The sequence below is a fragment of the Anolis sagrei genome, chromosome 11, assembly GCF_037176765.1.
Source record: "Anolis sagrei isolate rAnoSag1 chromosome 11, rAnoSag1.mat, whole genome shotgun sequence".
Classification (NCBI taxonomy): domain Eukaryota; kingdom Metazoa; phylum Chordata; class Lepidosauria; order Squamata; family Dactyloidae; genus Anolis; species Anolis sagrei.
The window spans coordinates 14,499,444-14,524,920 of NC_090031.1; the positions used below are offsets into that span (position 1 = coordinate 14,499,444).

At 43.9% G+C, this 25,477-nt stretch overlaps 1 protein-coding gene across 1 annotated transcript in view; it reads right to left on the reverse strand.

Moving 5' to 3' along the window:
• Window positions 1-3,518: 3,518 nt before the first annotated feature.
• MEGF9 (multiple EGF like domains 9) overlaps window positions 3,519-25,477 on the reverse strand; it is an 80,319-nt gene continuing 58,360 nt past the window's right edge. Inside the window, exons 3-6 of the mRNA XM_060757313.2 lie at window positions 15,627-15,766; window positions 11,645-11,788; window positions 10,766-11,038; window positions 3,519-9,594 (exon numbers count right to left, since the gene is read on the reverse strand). Of these exons, the coding sequence (XP_060613296.2) occupies window positions 9,134-9,594; window positions 10,766-11,038; window positions 11,645-11,788; window positions 15,627-15,766 (1,018 nt within the window). The 3' untranslated portion in view covers window positions 3,519-9,133. The remainder of the gene's footprint in view (window positions 9,595-10,765; window positions 11,039-11,644; window positions 11,789-15,626; window positions 15,767-25,477) is intronic.

The window sequence follows — 25,477 nt, forward strand, 5'->3', positions numbered from 1 at the left end:
TTCCTTTTCTATTTCCTTCTTCCATTCTTTCCTTCATACACCATCCCCTTCCTTCCTTCCTTCCTTCCTTCCTTCCTTCCTTCTTCCATCCTTTCCTTCATAGACCTTCCCCTTCCTTCCTTCCTTCCTTTCTTCCTTCCTTCTTCCATCCTTTCCTTCATACATCTTTCCCTTCGTTCCTTCTCTATTTCTTTCTTCCATTCTTTTCTTCATACACCTTACCCTTCCAAAGTGCTGGCTTTAGCTTATAAGTCCCTAAACCAATGTTTCTCAACCTGGGGGTTGGGACCCCTGTGGGGGTTGCCGGGGGTATCAAAGGGGTTGCCAAAGAACATTAGAAAACAAGAGTACTTTCTGTTGATCATGGCAGTTCTGTGTGGGAAGTTTAGCCCAATTCTATCGCTGGTGGAGTTCAGAAGGCTCTTTGATTGTAGGTGAACCATAAATCCCAGCAATCAGTGATGGATCTGGACCAAACATGGCACCAATACTCAATATGCCTAAATGTTAACAGTGGTGGAGTTTGGGGGAAATAGACCTTGACATTTGGAAGTTGTAGTTGCTGGGATTTATAGCTCACCTAAAATCAAAGAACATTCTGAACCCCACCGATAGAATTGAGCCAAACTTCCCACACAGAATCGCCATGACCAACAGAAAATACTGTGTTTTCTTATGGTCTTCGGAGACCCCATTAATAGCCCTCTTGTGATCCCTTCAGGGGTCCCGACCCCCAGGTTGAGAAATGCTGGCATAGCCTCTGGAGACATCTCCCCCAAGACTACCTCCACCGGCCTATTGGAAGCCAGCTGGGAGGAGATCCCCGCCTACGTCACCACTGCTTCCTCCAATCAGGGTGTGCACCGGCTAGGACCTGCCTCCTGACCAATCAGAGGCCTGGAGAACGCCAGCTGGCTTCTCAGCGACAACCAATCAGGGGAAAGGGAGGGAGTTTCAAAACATAGCAATGTTGATTCATGAGAATCTTCATGTATAAAAATGCCTGTTTATGGTTATCATCCTTTTACACTTGTCCCCTTTGTGCAGATTGACAGAATAAAGTCTCTGTCATTTGCCTTCAACCTGTTGAGCTTCCCGATTCCTGACTCAAAACATCCTTGGATAGTGAAGCTTGCCAGGCATCCCTCGGGATCCGCGGTGCTTTGAAAAACCGCCAATTTTCAGCATCAAAGGGTCTGTGGGCCAGATTTGGTCCAGATCCACTAATCCATGAAGGAGCCATTGTGGGACAAACCAACATACATACATACCTTGATTTTTAGCTTCCTCTCTCTCTCTCTCTCTCTCTCTCTATATATATATATATATATATCAATTTTTCTTCAATTTTTTAGCCAGTTGCTTGAGTGTTCCAGTTAACTGAGATGAATATTTATGTATGATTATGTCGTACTGCCGAGACCTGAAAGAGGGGACGGTGATGGTATCATTTTGAAGCAGTTAACAAATTTGCCCAGCGACGCTAATCGGATTGGCTCTTTTTGTTGAGTCTTATCTTAATGAGTTGTCCATTTCAGGCGATTATTAAGCCCCTCTTAAACCGGGAAATTGCAGCCGACGACAGCAAAAGTTCAGCGTCTGGGCATTGTTTGTCTGTTTGGAAGGCAGGTTCAGCCACGAAAGGCCAGCATCTGTGGGTCGGGTGGAACGAGTCGAGAGCTGGGAAGGAATGCTTTTAGGATTAGGATTAGTGCATTGCAGATACAAGCAGATGCTGTCTGGCTGCTGGCAAAATTGGAGCTTTCCTTGGATCCCCTTCCCAACACCAGCCTTTTCCATTGCAGTTTCTGTGGGTTCTCCTTTTTATGTATTTTTGCCTATCCTTTTCTCTAACCTGGTGCCCTCTAGGACAACGGCTGGATCCGTACTGACATATAATGCAGTTTGGAACTGCATTATATAGTCAGTGTAGACCCATATGATGCAGTTCAGTGTAGTTGAATTACATTATATGCATTGGCACTGACCCAGTAATGCATTGTAAGGGTCTACGCTGTCCCTATAGTGCATTACATGAGTCAACACTGATCCTATAATGCATTATATGAGTCTACACTGTCCCTCTCAAGCATTATATGAGCCTACAGTGACCTATAATGCATTATATGAATCTATGCTGTCCCTATAATGCATTGTATGGGTCTGCGCTGTCCCTATAATGCATTATATGAGCCTACACTGACCTATAATGCATTATATAAATCTATGCTGGCCCTATAATGTACTATATGAGTATGCACTGACTCTGTAATGCATACTGACTATAATGCACTATATGAATCTACACTGTCCCTATAGTGCATTATATGAACCTACATTATCCATATAGTGCATCATACGGGTCTACACTGATCCTATAATGCATTATATGAGTCTACACTGGCCCTATAATGCACTATATGAGTATGCACTGACTCTGTAATGCATACTGACTATAATGCACTATATGAATCTACATTATCCCTATAGTGCATTATATGAGTCTACATTATCCCTATAGTGCATCATAGGAGTCTACACTGATCCTATAATACATTATATGAGTCTACGCTGGCCCTATAGTGTATTATAGGAGCATACACTGACCTATAATGCATTATATGAATCTACGCTGGCCATATTGTGCATAATATGAGCCTAAACTGGCCTATAATGCATTATATGAATCTACGCTGGTCCTATAATGCATTATATGAATATACAGTAACTCTGTAATACACTATATGAGTCTACACTGGCCCTATAATGCACTATATGAGTATGCACTGACTCTATAATGCACTGTATGAATCTACATTATCCCTTTAGTGCATTATATGGGTCTACACTGACTCTACAATGCACTATATGAGTCTACATTATCCCTATAATACATTATATGAGTCTACACTGTCCCTTTAGTGCATTATATGGGTCTACACTGACCTATAATGCATTATATGAATCTTCGCTGCCCCTATAATGCACTATATGAGTATAAACTGACTCTGTAATGCACTATATGAATCTACATTGTCCCTATAGTGCATTATATGAGTCTACATTATCCCTATAGTGGATTATATGAGTGTACAATATCCCTATAGTGCCTTAATACGAGTCTACACTGATCCTATAATGCATTATATGAGCATACATTGACTCTATAATGCACTATATGAGTCTACACTGTCTCTATAGTGCATTATATGGGTTGACACTAACCCTATAATGCATTATATGGTTCGACACTCACCCTATAATGCACCATGTAGGTCTACACTGACCATATAATGTATTTCATGGGTCAACACTAACCAAATAATGCAGTTCCAAACTGCATGACATGGCATTGCAGATCCAGATGGCAACACAACATTAATTTGTGCACTTTGTGACTGAATCCTAAACAAAACAAATAGCTTTACCTTAAAAGCTGAATGAAAGAGACTCGTTCACGGCATATATCACTTCTTTAAAATATAGATATACAAAAGCCCAATGGGAGTAAATACAAATTATATCAATTTTTTGAAATTTTAATTCATTTTAAATAACATTCTTCCGTATAAATTCCAACATATATTCCGATCATTCGCGTCCTTCAACCCTTCCCCATTCCCACGCTCCCTCCCATTTCCCTCCCCAAATAACTGTATTTCGTTAGCTCAACATATGCTCAGGGGAAGAGGAAGGGAATCAAATATACCCAATGGGTTGTATTTGGAAGTGAGAGTGCAACCGGTATTCCATCAGTAGGCCCAAATCTCCGTTACGTGAGTCAAAGGAATAAATAAATGGGAGTGTTTTATGAAAAGCTTAGAATGATGCATTCGAACAAGACGCTCAAGCCATGGTGTCTTCCTCCCCTATTTGGTAAAGGTCTGTGTGCATTCAGAAGAAGACCTATAAGCCACTCTAAACACCTTGGCGGAAGTATACAAGAAGCTTGGCCTATCGTTGAACATTGAGAAAACCAAAGTGCTCTTCCAGCCAATCCTTCTCCAATGCCAGAAATACAGCTTAATAGTGAAACATTAGAAAATGTTGACCATTTCTGCTACCTTGGCAGCCACCTCTCTACCAAAGTCAACATTGACATCGAAATACAACACCGCCTGAGCTCTGCAAGTGCAGCATTTTCCCAAATGAAGCAGAGAGTGTTTGAGGACCGGGACATCCGTAGGGATACAAGGTGCTTGTTTATAAAGCTATTGTCCTCCCAACCCTGTGAGATGTGGACTATCTATAGACATCACATGCAACTCCTAGAACGATTCCATTAGCATTGCCTCCGAAAAATCCTGCAAATCTCTTGGGAAGACAAGCGGAAAAATATCAGCATGCTGGAAGAAGCAAAAACCACTAGCGATGGTCCTCCGCCATCAATTCTGCTGGACCGGCCACGTTGTCTGGATGCCCAACCACCGTCTCCCAAAGCAGTTGCTCTACTCCGAACTCAAGAATGGAAAACAAAATATTGATGGGCAGGAAAAGAGATGTAAAGATGGGCTTTAAAAACTCTGGCATAGTCACTGAGAAATGGGAAGCCCTGATCCTTGAGTGCTCCAGCTGGATGTCAGCTGTGACCAGCAGTGCTGTAGAATTTGAAGAGGCATGAATGGAGGGCAAAAGAGAGAAATGTGCCAAGAGGAAGGTGTGTCGAGCCAACCCTGACCGGGGCCACCCTCCATCTGGAAACCAATGCCCTCACTGCTGGAGAACATGCAGGTCAAGAATAGGGCTCCACAGTCACCTACGGACCCACCAATTTTGGAAGACAATCCTACTCGGACAATAAGGGATCGCCTAAGTAAGTAAGTCAGTCCTCCCCTATTTGGTAAAGATATTTGGCTGGATCCAATGCAAGGCCTATTTCACGAAACAATTCATGCAGTCTCTTGCTACAATTTGGAGATGGTCATGCAGTTTACTAGCTAGTTCACTAAAGATTGAGGAAAAATAGAAACAAAAACACTGCCTGCGCTTTGCGGCTTCTCTTTGGGAATGTCTGGTGGAAAAAGCACGTCAATCTCTGGAATCCATAAGACAGAATGGCTGCCCTGTTGAAAACAAGCCTTGGAGCAGCTAACCTTGCTGTTTGGTGCCCAATTCCGATGCTCTGTCCAGAGTACGCTTGCTGTCACCCAAACCAGATGGGTTATGGATGGACATGACTCAAAATAATCATAGTCCACACAAGGCATGTGTGAGATTTGGGGTTGCCATTCCTACCTGTATCAAAAGGCTGAACTTTTAATGATAGCCTGCTGCATTCAGGTGCATGCAAGGCGACTCTGAAACTGTGCTGTTCTGCTCTTCCCCCAAAAGCCTGGATATTGGGAGTCCTCAAAGAAACAGAGGGATATAACAAGTATATTATTATAATCAATCAATCAATCTCTCTCTCTCTTTCTCTCTCTCTCTGGGTTAAAGTGGGTTAAAGCACTGAGCTGCTGAACTTCCTGATCTAAAGGTCACAGATTCGCATCCGGGGAGTGGCGTGAGCTCCTGCTGTTAGCCTCAGCTTCTGCCAACCTAGCAGTTTGAAAACATGCAAATGTGAGTAGATCAATAGGTAGGGCTCCAACTGGAAATGCAGTCATGCTAGCTACATGACCTTGGAGGTGTCTATGGACAATGGCAGCTCTTCCGCTTAGAAATGGAGATGAATACCAATCTCCAGAGTTGGACACGACTGGACTTAATGTTAGGGGAATACCTTTACCTTATATATATATTAGGCTTGTGCATTTCGGGTGAATTGCTATCTGTTTCTGCTTGCCGGATACCGGAAGCCCCCCTTATCCGTTTTTCAGTGCCTCCCGAAAACGGGAAGTGTTTTGGTTCAACATGCGAAAAACACAGATATTTTCAGCCCATTGACAACAATGGGGAACTTACAAAGCTCCCCATTCCATTCCTGGGAGCCTTTCCTTTCTTCCCTTCAAGGGAGCCTAGGTGTATGCAACAGGGTTAAGAAAGAATCCTCCTCCACTCACATTATGCGGAGGGGGGACTTCTCACAGGCTCTCCTTCCATATCCTTCATTAAATCCTGGATTTTAAAAAGCATCAGAGTTGCCATTCTTAACTTTCTGGATCCTTTCCCTTCTGTTTGTAGAGAGGAGACTGGATTTACTGCTTCTTAAAGCTATTCTACTCTAGAGGAGAGGCAGCCATGCACGCTTTCTTCTCTCCCAGCACCAGTAGCTTTCCATGGCATTTTAAGGAGACCCAAGGAAGGAAGAGTGATGACCTGGAGCTCAGTCGAGCTATCCTCCCTGGACTACCTTAAAAATCCCCTCTCTTGCCTGCAAGGCTGCAATCTCCTTTCTGCATCAGGTTTTGCTTCCTTAAAGCTATGTCTACTTTCTATTCTAGAAGAGAGGCAGGCATGCACGATTTCTTCTCTCCCAGCACCAGCCAATTTCAAAGGCATTTTAAGGAGACCCAAGGAAGGAAGAACGATGAACTGGAGCTCAGTCGAGCTATCCTCCCTGGACGACCTTAAAAATCCCCTCTCTTGCCTGCAAGGCTGCAATCTCCTTTCTGCTTCAGGTTTTGCTTCCTTAAAGCTATGTCTATTTTCTCCTCTAGAGGAGAGGTAGGCTTCTCTCTTTGTTTGCTGGGATTACTATTAATAATAATCTTTTAGAAGTATTTCCTGAAGGAGAAGGGAAGGAGAAAAAGAAACTATAAGGGTGAAAGTCCCCAAATGCACACATACGCACCCCAGCCACCATCCTTCATGTCCCCAACTCCCAGTCAGTCTCACTAAATAAAAAATAATCTGAAAATAAAGGAAAATAAAAAGATTAAACTGGTGCCGAATAGGGGAGGAGGAGCCAAAATTGGTTCCTTCTTACTTTTGTGTTGAGCAGGTTTTCATACCGGGAGGGCCCTTACCATAATGAGCTCCTGAAGTACCAAAGCTACCGAAGGAAACGAAATCTGTGCACAAGCCTAATATATATGTAGGCTACTAGAGGGAAGGGTTGGGCTACGTTGTGGGTTGGGAATGAAGACATTATATATATATATATAGAGAGAGAGAGAGACTGTTTAACAAACTGTCAGGAGGAAAGAAAGAAAGAAAGAGAGAGAGAGAGAGAGAAGGGAAAGAAAGGAATAGAGGAGGGAGAGAGGTGGGAAAAATAAAAAAAGGAAAGGAAGAAAGGAAGGGGAAAGGAGATGGAGAAAAGGTACAAAAGGAGGGAAAGAGAGAGAGAAAGAAGGGAGGGAAGTAGGGGTCAGTAGCTGTCCAACATCCAGGCAATGCCAGGTATATATGCTAGTGATGACATAAAAACATCCAATGTTTTGAAAATGCAAAAGCATGGTTGTTCCAAAGGAAGCACCAACATAGCGGTAGAGATGCCCTAAATAATGAATGGCGAATGACCTTCTGGCAATGCTTAGGTCCTCTTTTCATGAGCTGAACAACAGACCCAGCTTCCAATAATGGCCAGTGGTTTCAATACTGGGCCATAACTCTGGAGACCAGAGTTCAAATCCCTGCTCAGCCATGGAAACCCATTTTGGATTGAGTCACAATCTCTCAGCTTCAGGTCGCAAGTTCGAATCTGGGGAGAGTATGGATGAGCTCCCTCTCTATCAGCTCCAGCTCCTCCTGCGGGGACACGAGAGAAGCCTCCCACAAGGGTGATAAAACATCAAAACAACCGGGCAATGTCCCCTGGGCAACGTCCTTACAGACGGCCAATTCTCTCACACCAGAAGCGACTTGCAGTTTCTCAAGTCGCTCCTGACATGACAAAAAAGCTTCAGAGGAAGGCAATGGCTCACATTCTGGACAAGTCTTGCCAGCAAAGCTTTGCCACAGACACACCTGGAGGCAGCAACAACAACTGAGGACATCAGAGATGGGGGTCGTGAGAGGCAAAAGCAATAGGAATTCAACAGGTTAAGCAGCACAGAAAGGTTTAAATAACTACAGTGGGGGAGAGAGAGATCATTCAAGGTTCCTGATGGGTTCTCTAGGCTTTCTTGGAGTTGAGAGAAGTGTTCCTACACTTTTGTGAACCCAATCTGAGCCTCACCGAGAAATCCGCTCGACCTGGGATGAATGGTGCCTTTGAGGTTTGGTGGAGGGAAAGAGGGGGAAATCTGTGAAGATTCAAACAAAGCAAGCAAGAGAAACGCTCAAGTTAAGACACAAATGCACTCCTATTATCAGAAGAGGAGGGGGACGTTAGCAACTGACCTTTGCCGGAGACCCAGCTCCAACGGTATTGCCATCTCAATTTACAGGGCTTTAATACAATACTCGCTCTCCTTCTCGGTTTCATTTTTGTTTCGTTTTGTTTTTAAACAACGCCATGAACCACTGTACAGATAAAATATGGCCTGCGATACTTTTGTACAAATAGTTACAAATACAGTGCCGAGGAATCTCTGTTACATTCTGAAGACATGCCGTTTCCACCATGAATGGGAGACTCTTGAGAGATGAGCCTGCCACATCTCCTTCGCATCCTTTGGGAGAATCCACGTTCAGTAAAGCTACGAAAATAAATGGATTCCTGCATTTTAAATAGAACAAAGTTGTCAGAAAACGTCGAGGGCTGAGTTGTCGACAGCTTATTTCTCAGGGGAAAGAAGTTTGAGTTCTTTTCTCAGAGTCAAAGGCAAAACTTTGATTGCTTTTCCTCAGTTAGTCCTAGCCGTTCTGGAAAACATATATTTTTCATTAATTTTTAAATAGCAAAACTCTTTCAAGGCAAGGAACAAAGCTTGGGGTTCCTTCTTTCAATTAAAAAAAACCCACAAAGGTCCATTTCCTACAAGTTTGTCAAAGACAGGATCTTACAAAAATGACGCAGTTTTTGATTCGCTATGAGATGACTCCTTGGTATGACTCCATCATTTCGTAGAAAAATAGACTCCAAAGCAACTCCGTTTTACTTCCTAAATACAAGTAACGATCCATGGGTTTGGATGGAGAATGATGAACACAATGCAGCCTGGGATTTGACCCGAAAGGCCTTCCTTATTATGGCCAACGTCTTGACCTCTAAGTTGGTCCCATGACCATCTCAAGAAAATATGATCATCTGCCAAGGAGCCTTTTGTCGCTTTGCTCAAAGAGGTCTCTTCACTGAAACCCTCGGCTAAGCTTTGTAGTTGTGCATGGGGGTCGCCAACGTCAACTGTCCGTTGGGAGCCACCTCGTTCCCGTCATCCTCCAACAATCCAGAGACGTCGGCGTTGGGGATGCTGTCGTGATAGCTGCTGAAGCTGATGTTGTCCTCCTTGAGCTCGATGGTCCAGAACGGGGCGTTCAGCTTCCTGTTCTGATACTCGCGATACGTGTAAACGGCACCCACAAAGCCCATCAACAGAACTACCAGGATGATGATGACAGTGAGGATGATGATGTTGAACTGGGTCCAGGAGACGTCGGCCAAAGCGGTGCTGTTGTCGGAGGATCCAATGGGGAAGGCAGTCTGCGCTGTGGTCGGAGTCGCCGTGGCATTGGTGGCCACCTCCGCTGTTGTGGGGAAAGATGTTGAAGTGCTAACATTTGGGACTGAAGGGACGAGCCCTCTGACCGCTGGGCCAGGAGTGATTTCTGCATTTTTTGAAAAGGAAATGAAAGCATTCTGTTATTATCATGATCATTGTCAGTTTCAAGATACAGTGTATTTATTTATGTATTTACAACATTTATATGCCACCCTTCTCACCCCGAAGGGGACTCAGAGGGGCTTACAAGGTATATATACATGTTGTTGTTATTGTTGTTTATTTATTCAGTCACTTCCAACTCTTCATGACCTCATGGACCAGCCCATGCCAGAGCTCCCTATTGGCTGTCACCACCCCCAGCTCCTTCAAGATCAAACCAGTCACTTCACAATACATTATATTATTAGCATAGTACAATATCAGTATTAAATATTACTATATTGTACTATACCATTATACTGTAATATTATTAGTAATATTACATGTAATATTAGTATATAATTATAATATCTTATTATATTATTATTTTATTATTATTTGCTTTATTTTTATACCGCATTTTTCAGCCTAATTCGGCGACTCAATGCGGTTTATAATATTATAATGTACCTCTGGAACACCCTTCCAAGGGAAATAAGACAGGCCCCATTCCTCCCCTCCTTTTGTAGGAGCTTGAAGACTTGGTGGTTTCAACAAGCCTTTAAGAATGGTCAGTTCTAGCCCAGCCCCAAACATTGTTGAATATGGCCTTATGCTTCCTACCTATTACCTCGGTCATCCCTCTAATAGGCCCTGAAAATGAGCAGCCACAGACCCGTACTTGCTATTCCAGTTAGCCTGTTATAGCACTGTACTTAATTCCCAGTCCCCTCAAATTTTGAGTTGCACTAGCCTCAACCCGGCCTTTTAATTGCTCTGAACAGGCAGGATTATTTTTTAATATATATGTGTAATTGTGATAATTTTATGCTTATGTTGTTTTGTTAAATTTTATGTTATGCTGTTTTTGGCTTCCTGCCAAAATGGAACTGTAGAGAAGAGTCTACTGAACAAGCCAGTACCTGCCACTTACCAGTACTGCCATCTGTTTTGGTGATGTTGCTTGGAAACCGCCCTGAGTCCCCCTCGGGGAGATAGAGCAGTATATAAATAAAGTTTTATTATTATTTATCATTATGTGGGATAAATGTTAGTACCATGATGGTTGTTTGCTGCCTGCCCCTTAATCTTCCTAGCCTCCTCCAACACCCTGATTCCATGATTCTAACTTGTACCTTTCTTGGTGCAGTTCCCTTCTTCCGAGAGTCTGGCGTATCCTTCTTGGCACGTTTCACAACGCGGCCCCGCTGTGTGGTAGAGGCACCCGAGGCATTCTCCCGTCTCGACCTTGCAGACCCTCGGCGTCCGGATCGGGTCGACATTCCCATTGCAGTGACATCTGACGCAGATGCTGTCTGAGCTGTAGTAGCCATTGGCACACTGGTTGCAGAGGGGCCCGGTGTAGCCAGGCCGGCACTTGTCACAAGTCGGGGAGCGGTCACCGGGAACTGTGTAAGAAGAGAGATTGCCGGTCACTCCTTTGTCCATGATTTGCCAATCTCAAGGCACAACTAGAGACACAGAAGAGGGTTGTCTCTCGGTGGCAGACCCCTCTTGGTTCTCTTTCTGCCACTTTATTTAAACCTCAACCTTCAACTCGTTGAGGGGAAAGGATGTAAATAATGTTGAATAAGTAAAATAGTGCTATCCCCATTTTTGGAATTTAACCCCACACTGCCCAAGTCACAAGTCCTCAATGAGGAGCAGTTAGTTAGTTTCATATAGGCTGAGGGAATTCTCTTCCCCATGTTTCCTCAATGACATTTGGAATGTATCCATGTTGTCGAAGGCTTTCATGGCTGGAATCAATGGGTTGTAGTTTTTTCGGGCTATATGGCCATGTTCTAGAAGCATTCTCTCCTGACATTTTGCCTGCATTTATGGCAAGCATCCTCAGAGGTTGTGAAGTTATTATTATTATTATTATTATTATTATTATTATTAAAGTTGGGACTAAGTTCTGAAACAGATGCATTCTCTTGGTGATACGAGAGGCATCAGCCTCCAGATATTGACACTGGGCAACAATATGTGCATTTGGGAGCCTGTCTTACGTATCCGGCAGCTTCCGCTGGACGTCACGGTGGAGCAGGGGCAAAGGAGACACTCGTGGGGATGAGAGTTATTCTGGTAGAACTGCCCTTTGCACTTCTCGCAGTGGGCGCCTTCGGTGTTGCCTTGGCAGTCCAGGCAGGTGCCTATGAAGCAAACAAGAAGAAAATAACACCATTTGGAAAATTTTCTGTTCCTGTTTTGACCCCTTTCCCGTGCCTTCGACCTCAGTGAATGTGGATGTTTGACCAACTGCCCTGAAGAAGAGCACAAGTTTGCAAGTTTGGTTGCCGTGTCATCGTACAGGAATGAGATCCAAATGCGGAGTGGCATGAAGGAAGGCCAGAGCATGATGCCCAAACTTGGCCACTGTCTTGGATTTCCTGGCTCAGGACCTGGCTTTCCCAGAAAGGGAACAAACTGCAGCTTTAAGTCAGCAGGTACCTATCACTGCTTTGCTTCAAAATATCAAAACACACCCACACACAAATATTTGTATCCTTGTAGACAGGGAAGGTTGCTGTCATATCCAAGGAGGTATGTGTTCAATGGACACATAGCTTCAGAGGAGAGCAACTAAAACAATCAACGGTCTGGAGAACAAGCCCTATGAGGAGCGGCTTAAAGAGCTGAACATGTTTAAGCTGAAGAAGAGAAGACTGAGAGGAGACATGATAGCCATGTATAAATACGTGAGAGGAAGTCACAGGGAGGAGGGAGCAAGCTTGTTTTCTGCTTCCCTGGAGACTAGGACACAATGGGACAATGGCTTCAAACTACAGGAAAGGAAATTCCATCGGAACATGAGGAAGAACTTCCTTTTTTAAAAAAATGATCTTTATTGAAAAATTTCATTAAAAATGCATAATAGTAGAGAGAGCAATAACACACAAAAAAACCAAAAATAAACAAAGAAGAAAGAAAAAAATAAAAGATAGATAGAGAGAGAGAGAGAGAGAGAAAGTGGGGAAGTGGAAAGAGAGAAAGAAAAAGGAAAAGAAAAAAGAAAAAGAAAAAAGTAGTTAAAACCAGGAGAAGGATAGTGTGTGTATCCTTTGTTGACTTCCTAAGTATCTTCAGAGTGGTTTTTCCTCTTCTTTCTTGTATCTTGTCTTTTTTTCCCATCTTATTCTCTATTCCTTTTATATTATTGTATTTCCACTCTTCTGTTTCAGGTAGTTTGTCACTTTCGTCCAATCAGTTTCTCTTATTGGGGTTCCCTTATTTTTTATATTAAATTAACATTAGGAAGAACTTCCTGACTGTGAGAGCTGTTCAGCAGTGGAACTCTCTGCCCCGGAGTGTGGTAGAGGCTCCTTCTTTGGAAGCTTTTCAGGTTCTGAGTCAACCAATCCAATAAGCCTTTATTGGCATATATAGCGTTTTTGGAAGCTTTTAAACAGAGGCTGGATGGCCATCTGTCGGGGATGCTTTGAATGCAATTTTCCTGCTTCTTGGCAGGGGGTGGAGTGGGCAGATCAAAAGTAGAGTGGGCAGATCAAAAGACAACCTGGCAAAATGGCACAACCTAAAAGAATCCCACACTTTGTGTGACTGTGGAGCAGAACAGACAACTCCGCATCTGTATGCTTGTCCTCTATGTCCTGCCTCATGTGCAGAGGAAGAATTATTGGAGGCTACAGACAATGCCGTTGCTGTTGCCCGTTTTTGATCAAAAGATATTTAGCCGCCTGCGCGCCTTCGATTTTTATCAGTTTTATACTAATTTATGCAATGCTTCTGATACAAAATAAATAATAATGAAGAAAAAGAAAAATTAAATTCTGATGTTTTGGTGGCCACAAGGGGGCACTCAAATCACATCTCTGAAACCATTCAAAGGCAGAGAGAGCCCTGTTAGTCTGGCATATCAATATACAAAGGGATCTTGCAGCATCTTTGCAACTAACAGAGAGGAAGAAGTTGGTAGCCTTAAGCTTTGGCTATGAATTGACTCATAGCAGACCTTTTCAGCAATGAACCACTAGGTTGCATGTAAACAGCAATGGAAATGCAAAACTAGAAGGCGAGGAGGGGACGAGTTCAATCTTTGGGAGACAAAAGGCAGGAAGGAAGATATCTCAGGTTTTATTCCTGGTGTTGATGACTAACTCTTCAGATATATATTCCAAACGTTGAGATCTTTGGAAAGTTTTAAAGAGGTGCCTTTTCTGTGAGAGTGCTGATGAATACAGGATTATAGGAGCCCACAGTGGTGCAATGTGTTAAATCCTTTCGCTGGCAGGACTGAAAACCAACAGCTCAGAGGTTCGAATATGGGGAGAGGATGGATGAGCTCCCTGTCAGCTCCAGCTCCCCATTAGGAGACATGAGAGCAGCCTCCCACAAGGATATACAACACCGCCTGAGCTCTGCGAGTGCAGCATTTTTCCGAATGAAGCACAGAGCGTTTGAGGACCGGGACATCTGTAGGGATACCACGGTGCTTGTTTATAAAGCTACTAGCTGTGCCCTGCCACACGTTGCTGTGGCCTATAGCAAGAATTTTCGAAGTAGAGGTAGATATCTGGACTGTGAGAGCCGTTCAGCAGTGGAACTCTCTGCCCCGGAGTGTGGTGGAGGCTCCTTCTTTGGAAGCTTTTAAACAGAGGCTGGATGGCCATCTGTCAGGGGTCATCTGAATGCAATATTCCTGCTTCTTGTCAGGGGGTTGGACTGGATGGCCCATGAGGTCTCTTTCAACTCTTTGATTCTATGATTCTATTTCTCTCCTTTCTTACTTCTTTACCTCTTTCTTTCATTCCTTCTTTCGCTCTTTGGTTTCATCCTTCCTTCTCTCTTTCCTTCCTTCCTTCCCCCTTTCTCTACTTCTTCCTTTGTCTCCTTTCTTCCCTCCCTGTTTCCTTCCTTCTTTCACTTTTTATTTCCTTTTCTCCTTCCTTCCTTCTTTACCTCTTAACTGCCTTTCCTTCCCTTTTTCTTTCCTTTCTACTTTCTCTCATTCCTTCCTTTTTTATCTCTTTCCTGCCTTCCCTTCCCTTTTTCTTTTCTTTCTACTTTCTCTTCTTACTTCCTTCAGTACCTCTTTCTTTTCTTCATTCTCTCCTTCCTTCATTCCCTCTTTCCTTCCTTCTTTCCCTCCCTTCTTCTCTCTTTCCTTCCTTCCCCCTTTCCCTCCTTCATTCCTTCCCTTTTCCGCTCCCTCCTTTCTTCTCTCCTTCCTTTCTGTTCTTCCCCAGTACCATGGTAGAGTCCCTTCTAACTCTATTCTATGAGTCTGTTTAATATTTATATTCATATTTATTTCTATTTAGAACCCTCATTCTGTGTCCTCAGCGTGATGTTTGGCGGGGTATAAAAATAAAATTATTATTATTATATATTAAAGACCACCAGCACTGAAGCGATGGTTCTCTGCCATCAACTCCCTTGGACTGGCCACCTTGTCCAGATGCCTGACCACCATCTCCCAAAGCAGTTGCTCTACTCCAAACTCAAGAATGGAAAACAGAACATTGGTGAGCAGGAAAAGAGATTTAAAGATGGGCTCAAACTTTAAAAACTCTGGCATAGACACAGAGAACTGGGAAGCCCTGGCCCTTGAGTGCTCCAGCTGGAGGTCAGCTGTGACCAGCAGTGCTGTAGAATTTGAAGAGGCACGAATGGAGGACAAAAGAGAGAAACGTGCCAAGAAGAAGGCGCATCAAGCCAACCCTGACCAGGACCGCCTTCCACCTGGAAACCAGTGCCCTGACTGCAGGAAAAGATGCAGATCAAGAATAGGGCTGCAGAGTCACCTACGGACCCACCCTGGAGGATTATCCTACTCGGACAACGAGGGATCGCCTAAGTACAAGGATGGTTAAAATGTCAAAACATCCGGGCAATGTCCCCTGGGCAACGTCCTTGCAGACGGCCAATGCTCTCGCACCACAAGCGACTTGCAATTTCTCAAGTCGCTCCTCTCACACAATGAAAAATCAATGGCCACCTCAAACCTCAATGGGATCCTTGCATTTTTACCTGTCCGAGGGTCACATTTCGCAGAGTGGTTGTTGCACCGGCAAGGTTCGCAGGTCGTGCCGTTGAACTTGGAGTGCCCTTCCTGGCACTGGGCACACTTCAGGCCCGTGGCCCCCGTTTTGCACTGGCATCTTCCAGAACTGTTCAGAAACAGAAGCAAAAGGACAACATCAAACCCAAAGTGAAGAGAAAGAATCATGGATGCTGCCTCCAAAAATATAATATCTTATTCTTCCCAGTGCATGAATCTGAAGGGACAGGAGGAAGACAGGCAGAGTTTCAGCCTTGGAGTCATACTTGGTTAGACTAAGTTTGAATGGTAATCTATCCCCACATAAGATTGCTGTGAGTAGAGCCTCCAGACACAGGCGCAATGTACCTGAGAGTAATACAGTATTATACAGTAGAGCCTCCAGACACAGGCGCAATGTACCTGAGAGTAATACAGTATTATACAGTAGAGCCTCCAGACACAGGCACAGTCTACCTGAGAGTAATACAGTATTATACAGTAGAGCCTCCAGACACAGGTGCTGTCTACCCGAGAGTAATACAGTATTATACAGTAGAGCCTCCAGACACAGGTGCTGTCTACCCGAGAGTAATACAGTATTATACAGTAGAAGCTCCAGACACAGGCACAGTCTACCTGAGAGTAATACAGTATTATACAGTAGAGCCTCCAGACACAGGCGCAGTCTACCTGGGAGTAATACAGTATTATACAGTAGAGCCTCCAGACACAGGCGCAGTCTTCCTGAGAGTAACACAGTATTATACAGTAGAGCCTCCAGACACAGGTGCAGTCTACCTGAGAGTAATACAGTATTATACAGTAGAGCCTCCAGACACAGGCCCAGTCTACCTGAGATTTGGATTGGTTTGCTTTTAAGTATATAATATAATACACTATAATGCTAATATTAATAATATAATATAATAATATGTAACAATAATAATATTGCAATGTAATAATACTAAGGCATTCAATACAATACAACTAGTAATATATAAAATATATATCATTATAATGCTGTTTTATTATTGGGTTGCGGTGAGTTTTCCAGGTGTCTGACCATGTTCCAGAAGCATTCTCTCCTGACATTTCACCCACATCTATGTCAGGCATCCTCAGAGGTTGTGAGGTTTGTTGGAAACTAGGAAAATGGGGTTTATATATTTGTGGAATGATGTCCAGGGTGGGAGAAAGAACTCTTGCCCAACTTGATTATTTATTTATTTATTGACGGCCTTTCTGGGACATGGCCAGACAGCCCAAAAAAGTCACAGCAACTAAGTAGTCTGATTATTCTGGCTGGGAGATCATGCTGATTGGAATCTGCAGGAGTTGTTGTTGTTGTTGTTTGCCCTGGACATTGTTCAACAGGTATCTAAACCAAGGATCCCCCCAAGCTGGAAGCAGCCAGGCTTTGAAGCTGCAAGGCCATTCGATGCTAAATAAGGTGGCCAACTGCAACATTCACACTTGCCTCAAACAGACAAGAGTTCTTTCTCCCAACCTGGACATCATTCCACAGATATATGTACGGTCCACTTGCCTCATTTCCAACAGACCTTACAACTTCTGAGGATGCCTGCCATAGATGTGGCCGAAAGGTCAGGAGAGAATGCTTCTGGAACATGGCCAGGCAGCCCAGAAAACTCATAGATTTAGCAGGCGACACTGACCATATAACAGCATTTGAAACTGCATTATATGACCATGTAGATGGGGCCTCGGTCATTATAGAGGTGCAGCCGGTTGAGTATCTTTTTGCTGAGTTTCTTTCTCTGTGCCCCTCGATTTGAATTTTTCCAGCAGCGGAGGAAGTTATTAAACTTTTTAAAAGGGGGACCGTTTCCGGAAAGTTCAGATCGAGGGCCTCTCGGGCAGGATGTTCAATTCGATACAGATGGCTGAGTGTGTGCAAGAATTAAACCTTTCAGCCAGAGCCGAAAGCCTTTCCTTTGCACTCAATGCGGCTATAGACTCAAGCTGGCCACAACGCTCTCTTTCACGGCCCTTATAGCGTCTAGGCTCCTGGATGCTTTCCCAAAAGGCGGTCTCAGTCATTAAGATGAACCCCAGCCACATAGAAACACACACACACACACACTGCGATTAAAAGGCTAATGGCCATAGATCAATTCTATGGAATCTGGGGAGTTATAGTTCTACATGGTCTTTAGCCTTCTCTGCCAAAGAGTGCCGGACTTCATGTGGTGTCCATCTATATTAATGTTACAGTGTAGAGATGCACCATCAGTCTCATGATGCATCTGCAGGCAAATCCATTTTTGTCGCTATTTGCTTTCGTTACTGTATTTCAGGTCGACACAGACCATCGGGTGTTATTGTGTGATTTTGCTTGAGTACTTGTTCTATTTTATATCTTTGTGTATGAACATGTAACTCATGCAATGTGCAGAAAAGCACCAGACGTATATCTATGTGTAAGTCATGCAATAAGGAGCCCCCGGTGGTGCAGTGGGTTAAAGCACTGTGCCAGCAGGACAGGTCGCAGGTTCGAATCCGGAGAGAGGTGGATGAGCTCCCTCTATTAGCTCCAGCTCCTCATGCGGGGACATGAGAGAAGCCTCCCACAAGGATGATAAACATCAAAAATCATCCAGGCGTCCCCTGGACAACGTCCTTGCAGACAGCCAATTCTCTCACAACAGGAGCGGTTGCTCCTGACACGACAAAAAAAAAAGTCATGCAATGTGCTGAAATGCACCAGGAGCATATCCACATGTAATTCATGCAATGTGCGGAAATGCATCAGAATCATATCAACATCTAAGTCAGCAATGTGCAGAAATGCATTAGACACATATCCACATATAGTTCATGCAATGTGCAGAAATGCAGCAGACGCAAACCCATATCTAAGTCATGCAATGTGCTGAAATGAATCACATGCATATCCATATCTAAGTCATGAAATGTGCAGAAAGGCATCACACACATATCCACATGTAAGTCATGCAATGTGCAGAAATCCATGAGATGCATATCCATATCTAAGTCACGAAATGTGCAGATAGACATCAGACACATATCCACATGTAATTCATGCAATGTGCTGAAATGCAGCAGACACATATCCACATGTAAGTCATGCAATGTGCAGAAATGCAGTAGACGCATATCCATATGTAAGTCATGCAATGTGCAGAAATGCGGCAGACGCATATCCACATGTAAGTCATGCAATGTGCAGAAATGCAGTAGACGCATATCCACATGTAAGTCATGCAATGTGCAGAAATGCGGCAGACGCATATCCACATGTAAGTCATACAATGTGCAGAAATGCAGCAGATGCATATTTACATGTAAGTCATGCAATATGCAATAATGCATTGAGTGCTTTTGTGAGCCACTCCAAGTTCCTTCAGGGGGATGGTGGTGGGGTATAAATAATAATAATAATAATTATTATTTGAAACATAACAAGATGAGTCCACAGCAGGCACTCTGCTGGCTGTTGTATTGGATCACATGTCGGACACTTCCCAAGTATCTAAGGCTATGTGATGTATCGGCAAATAATGCGTGCAGATCCCAGTAAGGTGGCCTTTTGCAGCTGGCAGATGGTACTCTTGTCAGCGCCAATTGTGTTTAAGTGCAGGCCAAGGTCTTTAGGCACTGCACCCAGTGTGCCGATCACCACTGGGACCACCCTTACTGGTTTGTGCCAGAGTCTTTGCAGTTCAATCTTTAAATCCTCATATCGTGTCATCTTTTCCAGTTGTTTCTCTTCAATCTTGCTGTCACCTGAGACTGCAACATCGACTTTGTTTTTTAACATGATCATGAGGCCAGGAGTATTGTGCTCTATAACTATCTGTCTGAATTCGGAACTTCCAGAGTAGCTTGACGTGTTCATTCTCTGTAACTATTTCCGGCTTGTGATCCCACCAGTTCTTTGTCGCAGGCAGATGGTATTTGTGGCAGAAGTTCCAATGAATCATCTGAGCAAGGGTGTTATGCCTCTGCTTGTAGTCTGTCTGCGCAATCTTCTTGCAGCAGCTGAGGATGTGATGTATCCTTTTGTCTGCTTCCTTGAAGATTCTACACTTGGGATCTGTCGTCGACTTTCCAGTTCTGGCTTTGTTGACATTTGTTCTGCTGGCTTGTTCTTGGGCTGCCAGAATCAGGCCCTCCTTTGTCTCCTTTTTCAGTGGTGATAGCCATGTTTTTTCTTTGTCAATTTGGCTCTCAATTTTCCCCAGGAACTGTCCATGGAGAGCCTTCTTTCGCCAGTTTTCTCTTCTGCTCTGGATTGTGTTTTTAAGGTATTCACTCTTTGTTTTTTGCACTTAAAACAGTATACTACTATTAGCTTCTCTATTATTACATGATAGAGACCGTGAGGATACAGAATAGCTAACTATCGTCACTTACGAACCCATCACTGAGATACTACTTCTCGAAGACAACCAGTCTCATGCGCCACAGCTATGATTTTAAGAGTAACTCTCAGGCAACCAGAAACTACATTTATCCCTCATCAACCATGGGTGCCAGTTAAATGAGAGCCGATTAAACTACAAATCCAGGAACAAACATCGTATTGCATCATGCTATTTATTCGGGAAGAGTCGGGTGCAACTGGGGCGCTCCGCAGGTATTGATCTGGCTCTGTTAATGCCTTCTGACCCTCTTTGCAGACGGACCAAAACTGAAGACCCTCCCTCCCTCTCTCCCTCCTCTGCTGCCCTACTTCCTTTCCGGTTTTGTATTGCTGGAGGCTTAACATTGTCTGGTTTACTGGGCGATGGCTGAACTCCCCATGACCCGTCTTCAGCTGACTCAACAACAACAGCAGGAACAACAACAACAACAACACCATCACTTGTCCTTTGGGATACATGTCAGAGCATAAAAAAGGACAGTGAGCAATGGATTTACATTGCAGGAGATGAAAAGATTCCACTTTAATATTAGGAAGAACTCCCTGAGAGGCTAGAGGGACATCAATCGGTAGGGCTTTGATGGGGTCCTCCTGCCTGGCAGGGGTCAGACTGGATGGCCCTTGGGATCTTTTACTCTATGATTCTATAGCCTATATATATATTATTTATTTACCATATTTGCATCCCGCCTTTCTCACCCTGGAGGGCACTCAAGGCATTCTTACAACAGGCAGCAATTCGATGCCACACACACATATATCAAATAAACAATTACAATTAAAACTCAAAATATATAATCCAAAAAGGTCTAGTGACAGGTGATAATGAAACAGTAATCCAAATGTCTCACAAAGTCCGGAACAGCCAGAAATGAGAGGAACATAATAAGTCCATAAGCAAGAAAGTATAACTAGTAAAAACTTGAAAAGGAATACATGAACAAAAACACAGAATACCTTCAGGATACATTAAATCCGAAAACAAGGCTTGACTTGAAACAAAAACCAGAGAACCCAGGCTTAGCTTCTCACTCTAACACCTAACACAATGTGGCCTGAACTACCCTTAAAGTAAACAACTTTGTTTAATAGACACCCATGAAAGCATTACGTCTCACATGAATTTCCCACGTAATCTCTCTGAACAACATAATATATTTTCAGCTCTAATTTGTACACAAAGATTTTTGTTGATCTCCGTAGCTACAGGTGATTTCTCACTCAGTTCTTCACTCGATTCCTTATCCGCTGTTGCTACTTCTGGCTCTCCCGACTGGCCTTGAAGCCCTGTACTTTCCAGGCCAGTTTCATTACAGAGAGAACCACCACTTCCCAGAACTGAATTTCCCAGACTTGAGGGCCTATCACTTTGTGCCACAGGAAAGCTGATCTATAACAGGCAGATTCTCGGCAGATTAGCAATCCCACGAATCTATAAGAAAGAGCCACGGCAGTTCCATTGGGATCATAGCATTCTAAGTGTGTACTACCAACAAGGCCCAGGAACCGGTGTCATGTTGTGTAGGAAATGGGAAGGCTGCCGTCACAAAATCACCCAAAGGCTTCAGGTTCAATCCCTGGAACCTCCAGAATAAAACAACAACAACAACAACAACTCAAATCAGGCAGCAACGGATGGCAAAGACTTTTCTCAGCCTCCAATTGGAATAGACCAGCCTGGTTTGATGTGACAGATGTGGGACCCTTGCAGCCCTCCAGACATTGGTGAGTTCAGTCCCAGCATAGCAACAGCTGGGACTGATGGGACCTGAAGTCCAACAACTAAAGGCTGTGTAAGAGCTAGCCCTGGTTGAGATCAAGACGTAATCACGGATTAGACCAGGCATGGGCAAACTTGAGTCCTCCAAGTGTTTTGGACTTCAACTCCCACAATTCCGAATTGTGGGAGTTAAGTCCAAAACGCCTGGAGGACCCAAGTTTTCCCATGCCTGGAACAGACTCATTGAAGCACCCTTAACCTACCCCTAAGCAACATTAATCCCATTGTCCTTAACATATCTGTTCTAAGCAGTGGCAGCTGTTGGCTTCAATGGCTGCATCTAAACTGCATTATAGGTCGGTGTAGACTCCTATAATGCACCAATGTTTAATATCTTAATGCAGTGTTCCCCCACTTATCGCGGGTGTTACTTTCCAGGACCACCCGCGAAAAGTGAAAATCCACAAAGTAGGGATGCTCTCTCTCTCTCTCTCTCTCTCTCTCTCTCCTCCCTCCCTCATGCCGCTCCCCAGATTCGAACCTGTGACCTTTTGGTTAGCAAGTTTAAGAGCTCAGCGGTATAACCCACTGCGCCACTGGAGGCTTCGACATAACCACATGTGTATTTATGCATAACCACATAAATACACACATATACACAAATATATACACACACAAAACACATATACACAGACTGGGCCACAGCAACATGTGGCAGGGGACGGCTAGTCTATATAAATAAAAATGTAATTTTCGTTTGTGGGATTAACATAACTCAAAAACCACTGGACGAATTGACACCAAATTTGGACACAAGATACCTATCAAGCCAACGAGTGGCCATCACTCATAAAAACACTGAAAAACACAGTGGAAGGGACTTAAAAAGCCAAAAAAGCAAAAAGACACTACAGCACATGTGCAAAACCACATATATACACATATACACAAATATATACACACACAAAAGACATATACACAGACTGAGCCGCAGCAACATGTGGCAGGGAACAGCTAGTATATATATAAATGTAATGTTAGTTCGTGGAATTAACATAACTCAAAAACTACTGGATGAATTGACACCAGATTTGGACACAAGACACCTATCAGGCCGACAAGTGACCATCACTCATAAAAACACTGAAAAACACAGTGGAAAAGACTTAAAAAGCCAAAAAAGCCAAAAAAGCAAAAAGACACTACAGCGCATGCGCAAAACCACATATATACACATATACACAAATATATACACACACAAAAGACATATACACAGACTGAGCCGCAGCAACATGTAGCAGGGGACGGCTAGTATATATATAAATGTAATGTTAGTTCGTGGGATTAACATAACTCAAAAACCACTGGATGAATTGACACCAAATTTGGACACAAGACACCTATCAGGCCGACGAGTGACCATCACTCATAAAAATACTGGAAAATACTGGAAGGGACTTAAAAAGCCAAAAAGACACTACAGCACATATGCAAAACCACATATATACACATATACACAAATATATACACACACATACACACATAACCCCCGGTGGTGCAGTGAGTTAAAGCACTGAGCTGCTGAGCTTGTTGATTGAAAGGTCGCAGGTTCGAATCCGGGGAGCGGCGTGGCTTCCGCTGTCAGCCCCAGCTTCGGCCAACCTAGCAGTTTGAAAACATCTGCAAATCTGAGTAGATCAATAGGTACCGCTCCGGCGGGAAGGTAACGGCTCTCCATGTAGTCATGCTGGCCACATGACCTTGGAGGTGTCTATGGACAATGCCGGCTTTTCGGCTTAGAAATGGAGATGAGCATCACACCCCTGAATCGGACACGACTGGACTTTATGTCAGTGGAAAACCTTTACCTTACCTTTTACACACACAAAACACATAGACTGGACCACAGCAATGCATGGTAGCGGACGGCTAGTATATATGAATATGTATATGTATATATATCACATTCTGAGGATGAGGAAGAAGCAAGGAGAGATTTAAAGGCACTGCACACCTTTTTTTGCTAGCTATAAGGAAGGAGCTATAATGCCATGATTTACATATATCTCTTTCTTTATGATTGGCTGGGGGAGGATGAAACCCCCTTCCACACGCCATCATTGGCAGGAGGCAAAAAACCGCGAAACAGCAAATCTGCGAAAAGCGAAGTAGCGAGGGAACACGGCAGTCCTTAAGGTTTAATATCCACCATTTCTTTTTCTCCGTTTTTCATCCTAAGCAAGAGAGTCCGACAGACCCACAGAGAAGCCATTGTTCACAGCATTTCCATGGGGAGCTATCACTCTCTATTTGCCCGCCTTTTCAACCGAGCTTTCACGGAAACATCATCACCTATATGTTGGTTTTCGGGTCAATGAATCCAGACCTTAGGAAACCGAGAGGGCAGAAACGCCAATTAGCAAAAGGACGTGGGTTTCCATCACCATATCGTTCCTGACATTCTCCACCCGCAACATTACGCAATGCCCACAACGTTCCTTTTTTTGTGTGTAGCGGCAACCGAGGGGGAAAAAGGGCCGCTTTATTCCCGGGGAAACACTGGCGCATTGTACAGACGACATTCCTCGCTTTGTGCCTCCGAATGGAATCCATCTGCGTGAAATCTATCGCTCGACAAGTCTGAAGAGGCAAAGGTCTCCCCCTGAAATGTCAAGATGCCAAGCGTGCCTGGCGAGCGTCACAACGCCTCCATAGTCCCACTTTGGCACAAGCTTCCCCTTTCTATTTGGGGTCCCGGGGCTCAGAGCACAGCAGGAAGGCACAGTGCAAGCACTCCTGACAGATGGTCATCCAGCCACTGCTTAAAAGCCTGCAGAGGAGAGACTCCGCCACCCTGTGAGGCAACATTACTTACTTACTTAGGTGATCCCTCGTAGCTCGAGGATGATTGTCTTCCGGATGTTGTGTCTTGGCGATGGGCACGTAGGTGGCTGTGGAGCCCTATTCTTGATCTGCATCTTTTCCCGCAGTGAAGACCTCTGTTTCCAGATGGAAGGCAGTCCCGGTCAGGGTTGGCTTGATGCACCTTTCTCTTGGTACATTTCCGTCTTTCACCTCTTCAATTTCCGCAGCACTGCTGGTCACACCTGACCTCCAATTTGAGCCCTCAAGGGCCAGGGCTTCCCAGTTCTTGGTGTCTATGTCAAATTTTTAAGACTGGCTTTAAGCCCATCTTTAAATCTCTTTTCCTGCCTACCAACATTCCATTTCCCATTCTTGACTTCGGAGTAGAGCAACTGCTTTGGGAGACGATGATCGGGCATTTGGACAATGTGGTGGTCCAGCAGAGTTGTTGAGGGAGGACCAGGCTAAAGTCGAATGTTTTTCTGTGTTGTATGTCCTTGTTCACTGTGTGTAAAAGGCATTAAATGTTTGCCTCATATGTGTACATTGTAATCCACTCTGAGTCCCGCCAGGGAGATAAAGCAGAATATAAATAAAGTGTATTATTGTGTTGTTGAAGACTTTCATGGCTGGAATCACTGGGCTGTTGTAAGTGTTTCGGCTGTATGGTCATGTTCTAGAAGTGCATTATTATTATTATTATTATTATTATTATTATTATTATTATTATTAGAAACACAACAAGATGAGTCTACAGCAGACAAGATCACTCTGCTGGTTGTTGTATTGGATCACACGTCGGACACTTCCCAAGTGTTTAGGACTGTGTGATGTATCAGCGAATA